General features: G+C 44.7%; 1 protein-coding gene across 5 annotated transcripts in view; it reads right to left on the minus strand.

Annotated features, from left to right (window-relative positions):
* Positions 1–6,156: 6,156 nt before the first annotated feature.
* The window catches only part of LOC308585080 (uncharacterized protein), a 459,744-nt gene continuing 447,882 nt past the window's right edge, over positions 6,157–18,018 (minus strand). For 3 of the 5 annotated variants that reach the window (XM_081190631.1, XM_081190630.1, XM_081190629.1), the window contains one exon: positions 10,246–10,345. In XM_081190631.1, coding sequence (XP_081046757.1) covers positions 10,342–10,345 — 4 coding nt within the window. In that variant the 3' untranslated portion in view covers positions 10,246–10,341. Of the gene's footprint in view, positions 6,839–8,624; positions 8,902–10,196; positions 10,346–18,018 lie in introns of those variants that run through there. The other 2 variants (XR_014007076.1, XR_014007077.1) reach the window with 2 other exon arrangements.

Genomic DNA, 18,018 nt, shown 5'->3' on the forward strand with positions numbered 1-18,018 from the left:
ATCCTAAACACAAACTTACTGGTAATCGTCTTTTTCTGCCTTTGGTTTTATTGTATGAAATTGATTTTACTAATTTCACTGTGTGCTATGTATGCTTTTATCATTATATTATATTATATTATATTATATTATATTATATTATATTATATTATATTATATGACAGCCGATCCCGGCCGCCTACAAGAAATAAAACACAATTAAAAATAGTGTCATAAAATAATAATTTCCAGCATTTTTTCTATATGCTTTGGGTTTACTTTTGAAAGAAAAACAGGACAAACATTTCTGAATGTATGAATGCATGTATAAACAAATAAGCAAAAACAGTCCCCAGTGGACACAGTTGGACTTACTTCTGAGCAAACAGGCACAGGACTGCAAGACATGAGAAGTTCTTGAACCTAGTACAGAAAGAAATCTGATATTGTTGTTGTTGTTGTTCCCAAACCGCTGTCCTGTTTATTAAAAGAACAACAGCTTTCTCAGGATAAAGGCTCACTGCCAATACCAAGAAAAACTCGCTCAGGCAGAATCCTGGTTTGCTCTCAAGATTATTATGGCAACTAATGAAAGAAGCTGATTTCCTGCCTTAAACAATTAAGAAATCAGCTGCCTTTGGTTACCCCTAACAACTTACAGAGCCAAGGAGATTACTAAGCAAACAGCCTGCCCAGCTTCAGACACCACAGCCAAGGGGAATGCTAGATATGACCTCAATTCCCAGGGAGTCACTTCCCCTGCAGTTTTAAGGGCTGCTGGGAATTTAGAGTTTAAAAGATCTTTAAAGATGGGTATGGCTAATTGGGGTTCAATTCACAGGCAGCATCACCTGCACCAGTCCATTTAGACTGGCCACAGTGTCCTGTTTTTCAGAGCAGTCCATCCGTCTGAAGGGCTGCCCAGTTCAAGTCTGGCTTAAAGATAAAAGAGCCAGGAGGAGGGGCTTTGCAGCTGCCCACCCAGAGTTGGCACCTGGACAGCAGACAGGTCACATGGCCACAGCCTTCGCCAATATGGTGAGATGTCCTGAGGCCGCGTATGCACTATACCTTTAAATCACATTCAAAGCACATTCTCTCCCTCAAATAATTCAGGGCACTGTGCATAGTTTGTTGAGGGTTGCTAGGAATTGTTAACTCTGTTGGGGGTACAATGTCCGGAACTATTTATGGGAAAATGTACTTTGAATGTGCTTTAAAGGTACTGTACAGTGTGTACGCAGCCATTATTTCTATTTAAATGACAGCGATTAGTTCTAAAGTTTGAAAGTTTTATGCAAATCTCTACTATTTTGGGGAGATGCATTTCTGCTGGGAGGGAGGTGCTGCAACAGGTGGGCAGCCTAGTCCTGTTCAAAAGAAGGGGACTCACACAAGAGACCTGCTTCCCCCCGTACCCCAACCGGTCTGCAAATTGATGGCATTTGTCTAAATTTAGATTGCAAACTATGCTTGGCAGTAACTTTTCTGCACAATTGTCCGTATAGTTCAAGCTATGGTTTTCCCAGTAGTGATGTATGGAAGTGAGAGCTGCATCATAGAGAAGGCTGATCACCGAAGAATTGATGCTTTTGAATTATGGTGCTGGAGGAGACTCTTGAGAGTCCCATGGACTGCAAGAAGATCAAACCTATCCATTCTGAAGGAAATCAGCCCTGAGTGCTCACTGGAAGGACAGATTGTGAAGCTGAAGCTCCAATACCTTGGCCACCTCATGAGAAGAGAAGATTCCCTGGCAAAGACCCTGATGTTGGGAAAGATGGAGGGCACAAGGAGAAGGGGATGGCAGAGGACGAGATGGTTGGACAGTGTTCTTGAAGCTACCAGCATGAGTCTGACCAAACTGCGGGAGGCAGTGGAAGACAGGAGTGCCTGGCATGCTCTGGTCCATGGGGTCACAAAGAGTCGGACACGACTAAATGACTAAACAACAACAACAACTTTTCTGCTTCAGGTGTGCCATAAAGTGCCCTCTATGCTGGACTGATGGCTAGACCAGCACTCACCGGTGTTGTGAACGGGATGGATGCAAGAAATGGGGAGCTGCAAATCAGCTGGTGCTCAAAGGCGTCAATAGAGTGGTGGGCAAAACATCAGTACTAATGCTCAGCATTTGTACAGCATGTTTGAATCACTACTTCACACATATTATTGAGACAGGGTACAGGGAACCCCAGAGTACAGACCTGTAAGGTCGGCCAATGCTATTCTCTAGTCACATGATGTGCAGCGAGACTGCAGAGTACACTTCAGGAGACCTAGGTTCAAATGTTGTATCAAACCTGTCGCTCATCGGAAGACCTTGGACCAGTTGCTCTCTCTTAGTCAATGGGGTCATTGGGATTTAAACATTGGGGTGTGGGAAGCTCCATGCAAGAACAGCAAGATATAAATGTACAACGCAAATTTACTATATATTTTGGAAATGTTTTTTCTTTATTTGTAATGCATTTGGACACCCCTTGAAATATCATAATCATATTTTGCATGGGAGTTTCTGAGACCATTGACCAATTTTTTTTGTCTGTGTTTGGATACAAGTGCATCCCATTTTGAACCAAGACAGGGTGCTGAACTTTTCAACACTGTACTGGTTTTATCCACTGATTTCAAAACTGAAATGGATTTTTGTTTGTTTGTTTGTTTCCTTAGCATTCCTGAGCAGCAGCAGTACAAATCTGCTACACAATAATAATCCCACTTGCGATTTGATGTTGCACGTGTTTTCTACACAATAAACCTGCTTGCCCACTTTCCCCACGTGCTGCTTTGGCCCATCTTAACTCTGCATCTCCTCTGCATCTTCTTGGGAACATTTTCAGCATTGCACAGTTGTTTATTTAGCAAGCCTTTAGTGCTTTAGTGGATACCATTTGGAATGGATATTTACCTTCTTTCTCAAGTCCTGACTCAAGAGAAGAGTGGATCATTTTACCTTGTCTTTACTTTGGGTGTTCTGTCAGTTTGGGGCAAGACCAAAACTGATGTTTTCTCTCCCCCACTCCTCTAAATAGCTTGGTTACCCTCCTCCTCTCCTGCCCCCGCAAATGCACCGACTTTCAAATTTTGGTTTGACACATTCGACTTGACAACTTTTTTAAAAACCAAAACCCTCTGCAAGCACTTTCAAAAAGGGCTACAGAATGCTGAGCAAGACTGAAGGGTGCATTTACTGTACTAGAGAAAGTTGTTACAACATCTGATGTGGATTCTTGATGTCACAAAGACCCTTGCTCCAGTTACTGGTGATTCCTATTGTCCGAAAAATGGGCGCCTGCATCTGTTAGTAGATGAAATGCAACTGCACCGTTCTCAAAGGATTACGTGGTGGAAATAATAATTCCCAAAGCGTTGCTTGCTTTGCTGTGTTATAGCACCCTTTCAAGCAGCAGTGAATACTTTTTAGCCACTTGCTCACCAAGTCTGTGAATGTATGTCTTTCTGACTGTTATGACTGGATACAACAAGCCCGACATGGGAATGATCTGGTACAGATATGGCACTTACAGGAAAATTTCCACCTCACCTCAAAGCAACCAGCTTTGTTTTAATAATGGTAGTCCACTGCCACTCATTAAATGTATGGAAACCAGACTATGCCTACAGAAGGGATAATGAATAAGTGAAAGGGGCCATAGGCAATGGGGACTGGTTGATCCAATAGGTCTATTGGGGTGCTGCTCCACCAACCTCAGTCTCCTCTCAACTAGCCCCCACTTATTAACTATTGGGGCTAATATTAGAACCTGGTATACTAAAATTTGGGATATTGCTCTTCTGGAGAAATTAACAGGCAAATTAAGAGTTACCAGGGGCCATTTCAGTTCACTTTTATTTCATTTGTAGGTAAAGAGGAGGAATTAAAGAACCTTTTAATGAGGGTGAAAGAGGAGAGTGCAAAATATGGTCTGAAGCTCAACATAAAAAAACGAAGATCATGGCCACTGGTCCCATCACCACCTGGCAAATAGAAGGGGAAGAAATGGAGGCAGTGAGAGATTTTACTTTCTTGGGCTCCATGATCACTGCAGATGGTGACAGCAGCCACGAAATTAAAAGATGCCTGCTCCTTGGGAGAAAGGCGATGGCAAACCTAGACAGCGTCTTAAAAAGCAGAGACATCACCTTGCCAACAAAGGTCCGTAGAGTTAAAGCTATTGTTTTCCGAGTAGTGATGTATGGAAGTGAGAGCTGGACCATCAAGAAGGCTGATCGCCGAAGAATTGATGCTTTTGAATTATGGTGCTGGAGGAGACTCTTGAGAGTCCCATGGACTGCAAGAAGATCAAACCTCTCCATTCTGAAGGAAATCAGCCCTGAGTGCTCACTGGAAGGACAGATCCTGAAGCTGAGGCTCCAATACTTTGGCCACCTCATGAGAAGAGAAGACTCCCTGGAAAAGACCCTGATGTTGGGAAAGATGGAGGGCACAAGGAGAAGGGGACAACAGAGGACGAGATGGTTGGACAGTGTTCTCGAAGCTACAAACATGAGCCTGCGGGAGGCGGTGGAAGACAGGAGTGCCTGGCATGCTCTGGTCCATGGGGTCACGAAGAGTCGGACACGACTAAACGACTAAACAACAACAAGGTAAAGAGGAACATGGTCTAGAACCCCCTCTTGCTTATGAGTGGATTTGGTCAAGGAGTTACATATAGCATAAACCTGATGTTGTGATTATGTGGCCACCTTGCAGCCCTCAGTATAACTTTCAGAACTACTATACACCTGTGGTTTTTGTGTTCTTACATATGCTTCACAGTTTATTTTGTGTACGGATATGGACGATTGCTGGTTTGACGATATCCTGGAGCTGAGAACTGTTTTGTAGATCCGAAAAGCTAATAAAAAATATAGCAAAACCTGGTGATGCCCGCAGAAGGGATAGAGATCCAGCAGGAGGAGACCTCAATGTGGAGGAAGGGGGCAGGACAAAACCAGAGTTAGTTGACTGCCTGTCATTGGCTCCGGCTCCACCTACCATTTGATCTCCCCAACATTTGCCCAATCATTCTCATTGCTCAACAGCCGCCGCTGGCCATAGGTCTGTGGTGGAACATCTGTTCCTCATACAGAAGGCCCCAGGTTAAATCCTAGACATCTCCAGGTAGGGTGCCTGGAGCCTTGGGGAGCTGCTGCCTATCAGGGTAAATTATACTGGTCTGACTTCCTAAGTTTCTAAGCCCCTGATGTTCTCTAAGAAAGCCTATGCAGTCTCACTAGCCCAGGCATAGGCAAACTCCGGCCCTCCAGATGTTTGGGACTGCAATTCCCATCATCCCTGACCACTGGTCCTACTAGCTAGGGTATGATGGGAATTGTTGTTGTTGTTTAGTCGTTTAGTCGTGTCTGACTCTTCGTGACCCCATGGACCAGAGCATGCCAGGCACTCCTGTCTTCCACTGCCTCCCGCAGTTTGGTTAAACTCATGCTGGTAGCTTCGAGAACACTGTCCAACCATCTCGTCCTCTGTCGTCCCCTTCTCCTTGTGCCCTCCATCTTTCCCAACATCAGGGTCTTTTCCAGGGAGTCTTCTCTTCTCATGAGGTGGCCAAAGTCTTGGAGCCTCAGCTTCAGGATCTGTCCTTCCAGTGAGCACTCAGGGCTGATTTCCTTCAGAATGGAGAGGTTTGATCTTCTTGCAGTCTATGGGGTTCTCAAGAGTCTCCTCCAGCACCATAATTCAAGAGCTGGATGGGAATTGTAGTCCTATACATCTGGGGGGGGCAGAGTTTGCCTATGCCTTCACTAGCCCTGGAGAAGGGCAGACTTGTGACCCAGCAAGGGGAGCTGGCCGAGAGAAGCAGTGGTTGCCCGAGACTTGCAAAGCAAAGCAAAAGCTTTCAGAGGCTGCCCTGCTTCGAACCCGGGGCAGATGCAAACAGGCTGTCAGAAAATGATTGATCAACCTCGTGTGCAATTCACCTGACAGGGATCAGAAGGAGAAAAACTTCAGCGGAGCCACGTAATGTGAGTTAATGAAATCATATTTAACTAAGGGTGTGTATTTAGACTTGATCTTACCTTGGTGACTTAGCCATTAGTTGGAATTCATTGTTTACTTTCAGGATTCTTATCAGGACTTAGCCTGTATTTGCACGTGATTCCTCCTCCTCCTCCTCCAGCTCCCACCACCCCCTGCAAAAAAAGAAAAGAAAGAGGGAGGGAAGGAAAGTATTGCTCAACATGATGCATCTACTCTAGCTCAGAAATAAATGAAAACACGGCAGGCAGCTAAGCACAATTATCTAATCTGTTTAAAATGGTTATGATTTCTTTCCTGCTTGAAGCTGCTTCGTGGTTCCCTCCTTAGGAAAAGTGATAACAACTGTAGTCAAAGCGGAGCATTAAGTTTGGCGAGTCCCTGCAAATGACAAAGGAGCAAGGGAGGCAGGCTAGAAATTTAGAGGATGTTATGACTTATGCAGACCAATTTGTCTACCCTGTTGGGTTTTGCCCTTCATTTGGATCTCCTAGATTCTAATGGATCACAAAAAGGGCAAAATCACAGAGAACCGTACCCTTCAAAGGAGGTTTCGGTGCAAATTTATGCAACAGAGGTCTGCCTCAGGTGAGTGGAAATGGACAAATCTGTCACTTTTTGTTTCTCATGAACTTCTTACTTCTTCCGACTTGTGTTTAACTGGCCACATTTCTGCATTAGTTTGTTTTTAAAATTCGTCATTAAAATTTGTTAGCATTTTGATGTGAATTTCTCCTGTTTTCCCCATTGCAATACACTTTGTATCCTATTTTCACCAACTTGTATACTTTTATGAACACTTTTCCTCCAGTATATATGCTGCTGCTTTTCGTAGGCACATTTCGGTTGGGGAACCTGCATCAGAAAGTTTGGAGAAGTTTGCAAATTTCAAAGGGTATCTGCATTTCAATGCACACATTGTTTCTGGAGGTGTGAATTAGGTAGGTTTGCATTGAAATGTGAACTAAATTGAATTCTTCTCCTCTCTACCCCCCACCCCAATCCTTACTGGCTACTAGCCAAGGTAGTTTTATGCAGCCCCTGGGATCAGAGGCAATATGCCAATGAAGACCAGTTACTAGGGAGCTGCAGGTGGAAAAGCTGTGGTCTTCAGGCGCTGCCTGTGGACTTTTCATAGACAATCATTTGACTGCTAAGTGAAATAGGGTAGGAGACTATGGAGCCCGTTGATCTGTCCCAGCAGGGTTCTTGTGGTCTTTAAACAAAAAAAAATGAAATATTGGCGACTAAAGAGGCTTGGGGAAAATAGAAAAGTCTTCATCCAGTTCACCAGTCAAAACTCCCCGAGGAATGAATTCCACCAGAGAGCCGCCATCATGCTTGCGGTGTAGAGCAACCCCTAGTGGCAACCAGCACCAATCAGAGCAGCACACTGCTGTCACATGGGTTAAAATATGGCCAACCAAACACTATACCATGGGCTCCCTCAATGGGGTTAGAGGAGCCTTTCTCAACCTGTGGGTTTCTAGATGTTGCTGAACTACAACTCCCATCACCCCTAGCTAGCAAGGGCAGAGCTCAGGGATGATGGGAGTTGTAGTCCAACAACATCTGGGGACTCACAGGTTGAGAACCGCTGGGTTAGAGAGTTGAATGGTTTTGTTATATATATAATTAAAAGCGGCATACAAATTCTTTTAAATAAACAAACGAATAAGCCCAGGTAACATATTGTGCTTATTAACAGGGTTCCATACAGCTCTCTGGCCAGGTTCTAAAAATGCAAGTCTGCAGCCAGGCCCCTAGTCAAGGAAGGAAAACAGGGCAGGGGAAGTCTGAAGGTTCCCATGTTGTTAAGTGTGGGGGTAGCACACTTGTACACCCCCAGGGCCTGAGCCTCGGCATGTGTGACTAGCATGATAGAGCCGTACTGGTCCACATAGGAACCAACCTCTAGGGCTAAGGTCCCTTCGGGTCCCCCAATAAAATATTTGAAGGGGCTGGGCCCTCCCAAAATTGATGGACCTTGCCATTCAAATGGTATGCATGCACTGTGTATTGTGATCGATTATGCAAAGCGGGGTTTACCTGCCTCCCCCCAGCAATTATTTTATTCAAGTTGGCACCCTTGCTGGTAAAGGTAAAGGGACCCCTGACCATTAGGTCCAGTCGTGACCGACTCTGGGGTTGCAGCGCTCATCTTGCTTTATTGGCCGAGGGAGCTGGCATACAGCTTCCAGGTCATGTGGCCTGCATGACTAAGCCGCTTCTGGCGAACCAGAGCAGTGCACGGAAACGCCGTTTACCTTCCCACCGGAGCGGTACCTATTTATCTACTTGCACTTTGACGTGCTTTCGAACTGCTAGGTTGGCAGGAGCAGGGACTGAGCCAACCGCGTCGCGGGGATTCGAACTGCTGACCTTCTGATCGGCAAGTCCTAGGCTCTGTGGTTTAACCCACAGCGCCACGCGCGTCCCCTACCCTTCCTGGTACAGCAGCTGTTTTGAGTGCAGAAGCTTCAATCCCCAGCTTTTCCAGGTCCCTCTAGAAGGGACTCATGCCTTAAACCCTAGAGAGAGCTGCCAGTGTAGACAAGACTGAGCTATATGGACCAATGGTCTGATCCATCAGTATTAGGCACATTGCACAGAATTTCCCTCTGTTTTCTGCCTCACCCACCCAATCTCAAGCATGATCTCGACAAAGAGCTGGAAATTCTGTGGAAATCCTGCTGGCAGCAGGGCTTTCGGACACAATTCTCATGGGTTTCATGTTGCCTGTCCTTTGTGCATGCTCAATTACACCTGAGTTTCATACTGAAGAGGCTCGCTCGTAAGTCTGCGGCTGGTCCCGAGAGAATTGTATGATCCTGTTTCTCTTGCCTAAAATGTCAGGGCAGTGTGTTCATAGTTCACGTCTCCTTTGCTAACAAACCTCTTGGATGTGGAGTCGTGCGCTGCACAAACGATACAAACAAGGGTCCACGATGATACACAGAGGATAAAGGAAACTCAAACACAAAACACGAGGAAAAGAATCTTTTCTCTGCCAACAATGAACGGACGGCCTGACCTATACAAGGGGACATGTAGAGGAAAACTCCAGCACATGGCTTAGGAAAACAGACTCGACAGCAGAGTTTTGTTCATAACTTCTTGATTCTATCTCCTCCAAACACTTGAATTCTAAGCTTCATCCTCTTCAAGTTACTTTGAAATTCTGAGATGATTCTAGTTTTAGTAGCTTAATCCAGCCAAAGGTATGTCTTTCAGATGTGACATATCTGGAATTCAGATTTTTTATGATATATATATATATATATATATATATATATACACACACACACAGTGGTATCTCGGGTTACATATGCTTCCGGTTACATACACTTCAGGTTACAGACTCCACTAACCCAGAAATATTACCTTGGGTTAAGAACTTTGCTTCAGGATGAGAACAGAAATCGTGCTCTGGAGGCACGGCAGCAGCAGGAGGCCCCATTAGCTAAAGTGGTGCTTCAGGTTAAGAACAGCTTCAGTTTAAGAACGGACCTCCGAAACGAATTAAATACTTAACCTGAGGTACCACTGTGTGTGTGTGTGTGTGTGTGTGTGTGTGTGTGTGTTTAACTGCTTTAGACTGGCATCTTTCCATCTTTCTGCAGTTGGAGAGGAATCAAATATGAAAACTCACAGACTGTCCCGTATCAAAGACAGCATATAGTATGACATACCAACTGTACTAAATACCATTGCATGTCATCTATCAATCAATGTCAAATAAGTGGAATGATATATGTGTTTACTCGGAGGTAAGCCCCATGGAGTGTAAAGGGACCTAATTTCCCAGTTGAGTGATAATAGGGCAACAGCTTAAATGCTATGGTATGTTAGTTCTCAGCAAGCAGATGATAAACCATCAGCTTATGAAATAAAATATGAAATAAAATATGAATATAAAATATTCTGTGAGTGCCTGGCTAATATTTATTTCTTCATTTATTTCCCTTACCTTCCTAACCCGATCGCTCATCCCAGTTGGGTTCCCAAGCTGGCTATTCTCTGAGTATTTGAACACACAGATGCTGTTGATCAGAATTCACAGAGGAGAACTTTGGGGAACAAATCTGCTTCACTTCAAGTTAAAATACTTGCATAATGGGGTGTAGTCCACTGTGTTTTACTTAGAGTAGACCCATTGAAATGAATGTGATTACAGCCTCTGACTGTGGAGGCAGAGCAGAGGGGTACTTACTGAACTCAAGGGAGCCTGCTTCAGAATAGGCATAGGATTGCACTTATACCTCTTTAGGATCTTTCAGAATGATGTACGCCAAACAGCAGCAGCAGAGAATAGAGCATACACTTCAGAAGGATCGCGAAAACAAGGCAGAATGATGTTACCTGACAAAGAAAAAGATGAATATTGTCTTTAGGCAGACACGCCCTCGAGGGTGTTATCACTCATAAATCAGAAGATAAATCAAATGAATTGCGTGTGCCAGAAGCTGTCAATCACTGCCAGCGAAAATTCTACTGTTACTTGCCAAGTGAAATTCAGAAAGCCAAGGCAGAGAAAAAGAGAGGAGGAAAGAAGGGGTGGATATTCATGCCACCATGCTGAACACAGCTTGCAGTTTGAATCATCAGTGGTAATGCTCCTACATCGCCAGGGTTTGCCCTTGCTTAGTGGCAGTTCAGTATGCATTTTGTATTGTGTTTGTCTGCTTTTCTTCCTTGTTTTGAAAACTTTTTAATGGCTATTTTAATTGCACTTCTCACCCCTCAAAGGACATCAGTGTACAAATGTATTAAATGGGATGAAATGAGCTGGAAGTTCACCTGTGCTGGGAAAGGGGGAGTGGCTCAGGAAGGCAGGTGTGTGAAGTGCCAGGCAAATCAATCACACCCCCATGTAATTGTCTTTTTTAAAGGGGAAATGTGAATAAATTGAGGATTCATCTCTTGGAGGTGGGCTCGCTGTGATAACTGGAAGTGCAACCCCCATTTTCTGAGGCATATTCTTTTATCAAATTGTGTTGGTTACAGACAGGTGAGGCTGCGTTAATTTTGCAGTGCGCTTTTCAAACTTGTACTGAGGTACATCTAGAGTGTCATCTAGAGCCTGCTGTAAAAGCTGGATTCTGTGCACTGAATAAATTCTGTGCACTGAATAAATTATGCAGATTAGATGACACTTGCCTATTCATCTTTCCTTCGCATAACGCATTCTGCTTCTGGGCATCATGAACAGATGGAACAATGATTTACAGAGCACGGAAACCTCACTGAATGATAGCAGAAATCCTAGAAGTCTTTTCAAGGTGTGGACATTTTGCCATGCCCACCAGAGGTACCGCCTTGGGCTAAAGATGGGGTGCGGGGGGGGGAGACACCAGGTGGAGACATGTCATTGGGAGGAAGCCTTGCCCAGTGCTGTGCCGCTCCAACGGCCATGGCTCCTCTTCTCCCATGCTCAGGAGGAATCTCTCTTTGCTGCTGCACTGCGCTTGGCTCGGTGGTTCGACCTCCTCTGCACCCTCCATATTGAGGGGCTGAGCCCCCTGCTAAGGAACATTGAGGGCCCTGGCGGCACCTCGGCCTCCTAGAGTTGGTGCACCTGATGCCCACATATTACCGTATTTTTTGCTCTATAAGACTCACTTTTTCCCTCCTAAAAAGTAAGGGGAAATGTGTGTACGTGTTATGGAGCGAATGCAGGCTGCGCAGCTATCCCAGAAGCCAGAGCAGCAAGAGGGATTGCTGCTTTCACTGCGCAGCGATCCCTCTTGCTGTTCTGGCTTCTGAGATTCAGAATATTATTTTTTTCTTGTTTTCCTCCTCCAAAAACTAGGTGCGTCTTGTGGTCTGGTGCATCTTATAGAGTGAAAAATACGGTAGTTAAAACAGGGTGCAGTAGCTTTTTCAGACTAGGGACCTTGTTCCTTTCTGAGCAGCCTCCCAGGGGCCACATGTGAGTGGTGGGCAGAGCCAAAGGCAAAGGGGGAGGAGCAGTTGGTGTAAATTTCACCTTTGCACAGTAGGCTAGTTTCTACCCACACTCACTTGCCCCTCTCTATCCTCTACCCAAGCAAGAAAGAGTGCTAGGATGCATTCCAGCCAGGCAAATATATATATATACAGGAGGGTGCAAAACAGGTTCGGTGAGACGATTAGCTTGGAGACAGTGGGTGTGGCTAAGAAGGAGGTGTGGCCTGGGGAGAGTCGTGAGACCCAGATGGAGACGCCTGAAAGGTAGAATTTGGCTCCTGGGCCTCAGGTCACACACCTGAGGTTAAAGCCTACTTCTGCAGCCATGTGGTCTAGAAACCTATTTTCTAGAAACAAATAGAAGCCGGGGTCCTCAGGATGTTGAGTGTCAGATCCGGCGATAAATGCTGCACCTGCAGATTTCCTGTGGTTGCCAGTCCTGGCAAGAGCGGTTGTATGTCACTACCATGTCCTGTCCATGAATGTTCCTGCAAATGACCTCCTCAGTGTCTACGGTTGAAATGCGGAGTCACTCACCCCATACGGGCCACTGGTCTCACCCATTCATCATGGCAAACCAGCACTAGGGATCTAACTTCAGCATCTATTTTATTTACACATGCCCCCCCCCCCAATTTAGCCATCAAAGAGCCATTATCCGCGGCTAGTCAAACAAATTGTCAGGTCATTGATGTGCCTGACTTTGTGGAACATCTGCGAATGTGTATTTGGGAAGAGATACAAGCGCCTTTAGGAGCATTTTGAAGTTAGCTGGCAAATCAGCTACCCCAGTCAAAAGATATCTCCCATTACAGATGATATAATGACTTTTGGTTTGCTTAAAGCCGAGGAAACATTGACACAGCGATTAAGAGGGGGGAGGGGGGAATAAGTTGTGGGGGGGGGGAGGAACAGAGAGAAAAAGAGAGAGAGTTACTTTATACCACCTGAATTCTGGTTGTTCCTGGGGCCTAGACCCTCGTCTTATTTGAGGAAAGATTAGCTTGACAAATTGGATAAACATTTTATGCATGACAGGACGCTGATGGAGAGCCCGTTCTGCAAGCACACCTGTTGGTAGTTTGCTTAGCGTGTGACCAAGGTGTTCAGCTAGCCCTAAGTCCTCCCATGTTGCTCTGTTTACTGTTGGACAGGTATGGGCAGATCCGAGCTCAAGGCCTTAGTAACAGTTGCTGCAATCTTTTTCCAGTGACTTTAAAAAAAACCAAAAAACAACCTCATTTTTAAAAACTAGACTAGGCCACAGAAGTTTTCATTTAAGGAGGACTGCTGTCCAAGAAGCAGAGAAAATTGCAAAGACAATAATAATCATAATGCAATGACATTTGCCACCTCCCAGGGGCCAGGGGGGTTGGCTGCTCGCATGTATATTATCCTCCTGAGAAGACCTTTGGCGTTTGGCCATTCTGCTCAAGAGACACTTAACAAAAGAACGATTCCGTAATTAATTTATGGGATTCGCTGCCACAAGATGTGGCGATATCCACCAATTGAGACGGCTTTAAAAGGGGATTAAACAAGTAAAACGAGGAGTATAAAGCTATCCATGACCACCCCTCATGATGGCTCCAGAATTTGAAGCATTATCCCTCTGAATACTTGGAAAACAACAATGTGACAAGGCTGTTACCTTCATCTCTTCTCTGCGTACTTCCCAGAGGCTTTTGATTGGCCACTGTGGGGAAAAGGATGCTGGACTAGGTGGACCACTGCACTACTTGAATCCATCGGGGATCTTCTTATATTCTTACAAATTGGATGGAGTGCTTTCACGGATTTATTTGAGTGACTTTGATGCTTCTTTTCAAGATCATATCCTTCCAAAGAAATGCTCTCCCTACGGAGTTTTGCTCGGTGCCAACCAACTGTTTGGTTCAACATCTTGAGTTAAGGACCTTCCACGTTCACTCAAGCTCCAAAATGCTGGACAATTACATCTGCCAAGGGTCACACCCTTCACATATGCATTAATTAGACACTAATGATATGGGGACGCGGGTGGCACTGTGGGTTAAACCACAGAGCCTAGGACTTGCCGATCAGAAGGTCGGCGGTTTGAATCCCCAGGACGGGGTGAGCTCCTGTTGCTCGGTCCCAGCTCCTGCCAACCTAGCAGTTCGAAAGCACGTCAAAGTGCAAGTAGATAAATAGGTACCGCTCTGGTGGGAAGGTAAACAGAGTTTCTGTGCGCTGCTCTGGTTCGCCAGAAGCGGCTGTCATGCTGGCCACATGACTCGGAAGCTGTACGCCGGCTCCCTCGGCCAGTAAAGCAAGATGAGCGCCGCAACCCCAGAGTCAGCCACGATTGGACCTTTACCTTTACCTTAATGATATGATAGGATGTACTGTGCCTAATTCTACCTTCCCCGCTACCTTGAAGCTGGACAGAAGTCGGTGTAAGAGTGGTGGACCTAAATCCCAGATTTTTCTATTCCCTGTCATACATACTTAGCTCCAGTCCGTGCAACTGAAGTTATTGTTTATTTACGTTAGCCCTAGTGATCAGAAAGTGCAAAAAGACTGCCCAGGCAAGAGCAGGAATGGGATGCTATCAAAGAGGTCCATCAGCTTTCAGAAGTAGTAGGCCTCTTACATCCTGGCCTCCGGGCATGATTAGGCACAGAGAGTTGTTCCTACAATGTAATCCCCCGACCTTGTGTTTCATTAGTTGAGTGTGCAGTCACTCAATATTCTGCTGGGGGGATTTAAATTTGACTGAATCATTTTACAGAGCTAGATTAGTTCTGCTTTTTAAGAAAAGGCACTGATTTTGTTGTGCTTTTTTGAAATTGCTTTTAATATTTATGTGGGAAAGTTTCCTGCTTGCATTCCTGTCTCTTTGAAAGATGAGCACAACTCAGAACCAGGCACAATTCATATATTTAAATCTAGTAAACTCAAGTTGCCCATTTAGTGTGAATCTGGCCTATGCCATTGGTAGTCCAAATGTTTCACAATGGGTCCGTATGGAAATATTCAGCCCCTGTGGAAATATTCAGCATGTCCTAGGAAATATTTCATGAATGGAGGGGAGGATCAAGTTGGTGTTGAGTTGTGCTCAGGGACTATTATGGATGAGTTAAGTGGTAAGAACTGCTGAATAAAACAGAGAAATGCAAATCTGCTGTCGAGTCCCAAAATTCATGATTACAATTTAGCACAGAGTAAAGCAACCTTGGGGACGCGGGTGGCGCTGTGGGTAAAAGCCTCAGCGCCTAGGGCTTGCCGATCGAAAGGTCGGCGGTTCGAATCCCCGCGGCGGGGTGCGCTCCCGCTGCTCGGTCCCAGCGCCTGCCGACCTAGCAGTTCGAAAGCACCCCTGGGTGCAAGTAGATAAATAGGTACCGCTTACCAGCGGGAAGGTAAACGGCGTTCCGTGTGCTGCGCTGGCTCGCCAGATGCAGCTTTGTCACGCTGGCCACGTGACCCAGAAGTGTCTCCGGACAGCGCTGGCCCACGGCCTATAGAGTGAGATGGGCGCACAAACCCCAGAGTCTGTCAAGACTGGCCCGTTCGGGCAGGGGTACCTTTACCTTTACCTTTAAGGCAACCTAGCAGAAAGCACGTCAAAGTGCAAGTAGATAAATAGGTACCGCTCCGGCGGGAAGGTAAACAGTGTTTCCTTGTGCTGCTCTGGTTCGCCAGAAGTGGCTTAGTCCTGCTGGCCACACGACCCTGAAGCTGTACGCCGGCTCCCTTGGCCAATAAAGCGAGATGAGCACCGCAACCCCAGAGTCAGCCACGACTGGACCTAATGGTCAGGGGTCCCTTTACCTTTACCTTTTTTAAGCCACCTTTCAATGCTAAATCCCCTTTCAGAAAAGTATTTGAAAGTCTGCAATTTCCCTTCAAGACTATATCCATGCCCATCCTGATCAACATCCTGTGCTGTGAAATCCACTCCTCAGATAACGAATGGGGGAAGTGCCAGGCATGCTGCACAAGGGGTAGACTTGTGATGAACACATGGCTGCTTGCCTTAAAAAAAAAAAAAAGTAGAGTAGACAGCATCCATAGAGGATATCACTCACCAAGAGGGGACAACAGTGTTTTGACAAGAAAAGGATTTAACAAGGGGGCAACCGTGTGATAAAGTGGGAGCGGGGGTTGTTTTGTTCTTGTTATGTACTTTGTGGTTTTATTCTGTATTTTATCCTGTGAACAGCCGTGAGATCCTCAGATGAAGGGATGTATATAAAAATAAATAAATAAATAATTCTAAAAACAGTGGCATACTTTATGGATGGTGCTACAGAAGTGCCCTCCAGCACTAGAGTCGTTTTTAAGATCTTGCAAGAGCAGTCGTATAAGTGAGCTCTGCTCAGTTCAGTGGCACAAACTCCCAAGTAAGCGGGGTACAGGACTGCAGCCTCAGCCATGGCTGCCCAGGCGACTGATCTGAAACAGTCCCATCCGAGACCAGGGAGAAGAGTCGGTGGAAGAAGACTGGAAGAAATTTAAAGACTATCTACAGAAATATTGTAAAATTAATGAATGATAGAATGATGTTGGATAGCAACTAAGGGCTTTCCAGCTGTAATGATTTAAGAGAATATGAAAAAAAAGGGTTATAAATGGGTTAAAATCTAATGGTAAGGATTTGCTGAACCAATAAATTGAAGTGGAATACAAAAAAGGGAGGTATGAGGAGGTCCGGGAAATAAGCTAAAAGAAAATAAGTAAAAGAAAAAATGTATGTTTTTAACTGTTTTTATTTTGTATTTTTCATTTTTTTTCATTTTTACTGTTATATTTCAAAAAAAAATTAATAAATATTTTATTAAAAAAAATAAAAATGAAACAGTCCCATCAGAGAAGTTAACCTTATGATGGTAATTTCCCTGGCCTATCACCCAGGAAAGCTTCCGTGTGCAAACCACTGGTGAGATGATTTGTAGAATGAAATAAAGGAAATACCACACCCATCAGACACCTCAGAAGTAAGGTAGACACAGCAGAGACCCTGCACCCCATCCTTGAGGAGCTCATCTATTTTTTTCTCTCTCCCTTTCCCTAATTTTTGAATACAATTTCTTGTCTCATTCGTTGATGGAGAATGGTGAGGTAAATTTTCAGGATGAATTTTCAACACGGCACTGTTCAAAATCATACTGAGCAATTTTGCTGCTGTGATCAGAATTCTTCCTCCTCCCTTTGAAACTCCTCAAATGTTCCACCTGAACAAGAATTGCTTGCACTCACCTCAAAATTCCATTTCAAGGGCAATATGGCTGCGAGCAACTCTATTTCATACCTAGGCATGAAATGAACCACTGGAGTCCTCTGGCAAACCAAATCCACACAATTCAATGTCGAACTGTGGATTTGTGGCAAAAAGAAACTCACAAAAAGGCAAGGTTTCCATCCCACGTCCAGATAGAAACACTCCTTTAAAGCACATGCCCTGAAAAAAAACGTTTAACCAAAGTTTGATGTAATCAACGAAATCACTTCACTTTTTAAAAAATTGTTTTTCTTGTGCGTAAGGCTGTGTCTTTCAAATAATCCACAAGCAAATAGCTCTATTCCGTAGATGAGAAATTATAAAAGACCATGTAATCAGCTGACAAAGGCACTGAAAACAACTCCAGAGGAAACGCTTAGCTGTTCTTACAAAGCTACAATGCTCTGTTCTGTTTTCTCCGCCTACTCTTTAAGTGTACACTCCTGACATTTCTTGCCTCACAACTGGACTTTATGAATGAGACCCGGGGGATGTTTTCTGGTAAAGAATCATAAAGGGAAGGAATTATAGTATTACTGAGGAGTGAGCTGGTTTTCCAGTTGCTACCCAGATCTGAATGAATAAGAAGAGCGTTGGTTTTCTCCCAGTGGCAACAAATGCATGAATCAGTTTTCTAACACTGAATTGTTACAGAAAGCTTGGATGAGCCAGCCAGCTAAGCTGAAGGAGCTATCAACACCCAAAATAAATTGCAGTGTTATATTTAGTGATGCTTTGATGGTTTTTCTGAAGTCCTGTTACGTGCAGCTGAAGGTTTGGGAATTTATCCAAAGTCTATAGCAGCTACTTCAGGCCCAACAATTGATCTGGGAAGATGACA

The sequence above is a fragment of the Podarcis bocagei genome, assembly GCF_964188305.1.
Source record: "Podarcis bocagei genome assembly, chromosome: 4".
Classification (NCBI taxonomy): Eukaryota; Metazoa; Chordata; class Lepidosauria; order Squamata; family Lacertidae; genus Podarcis; species Podarcis bocagei.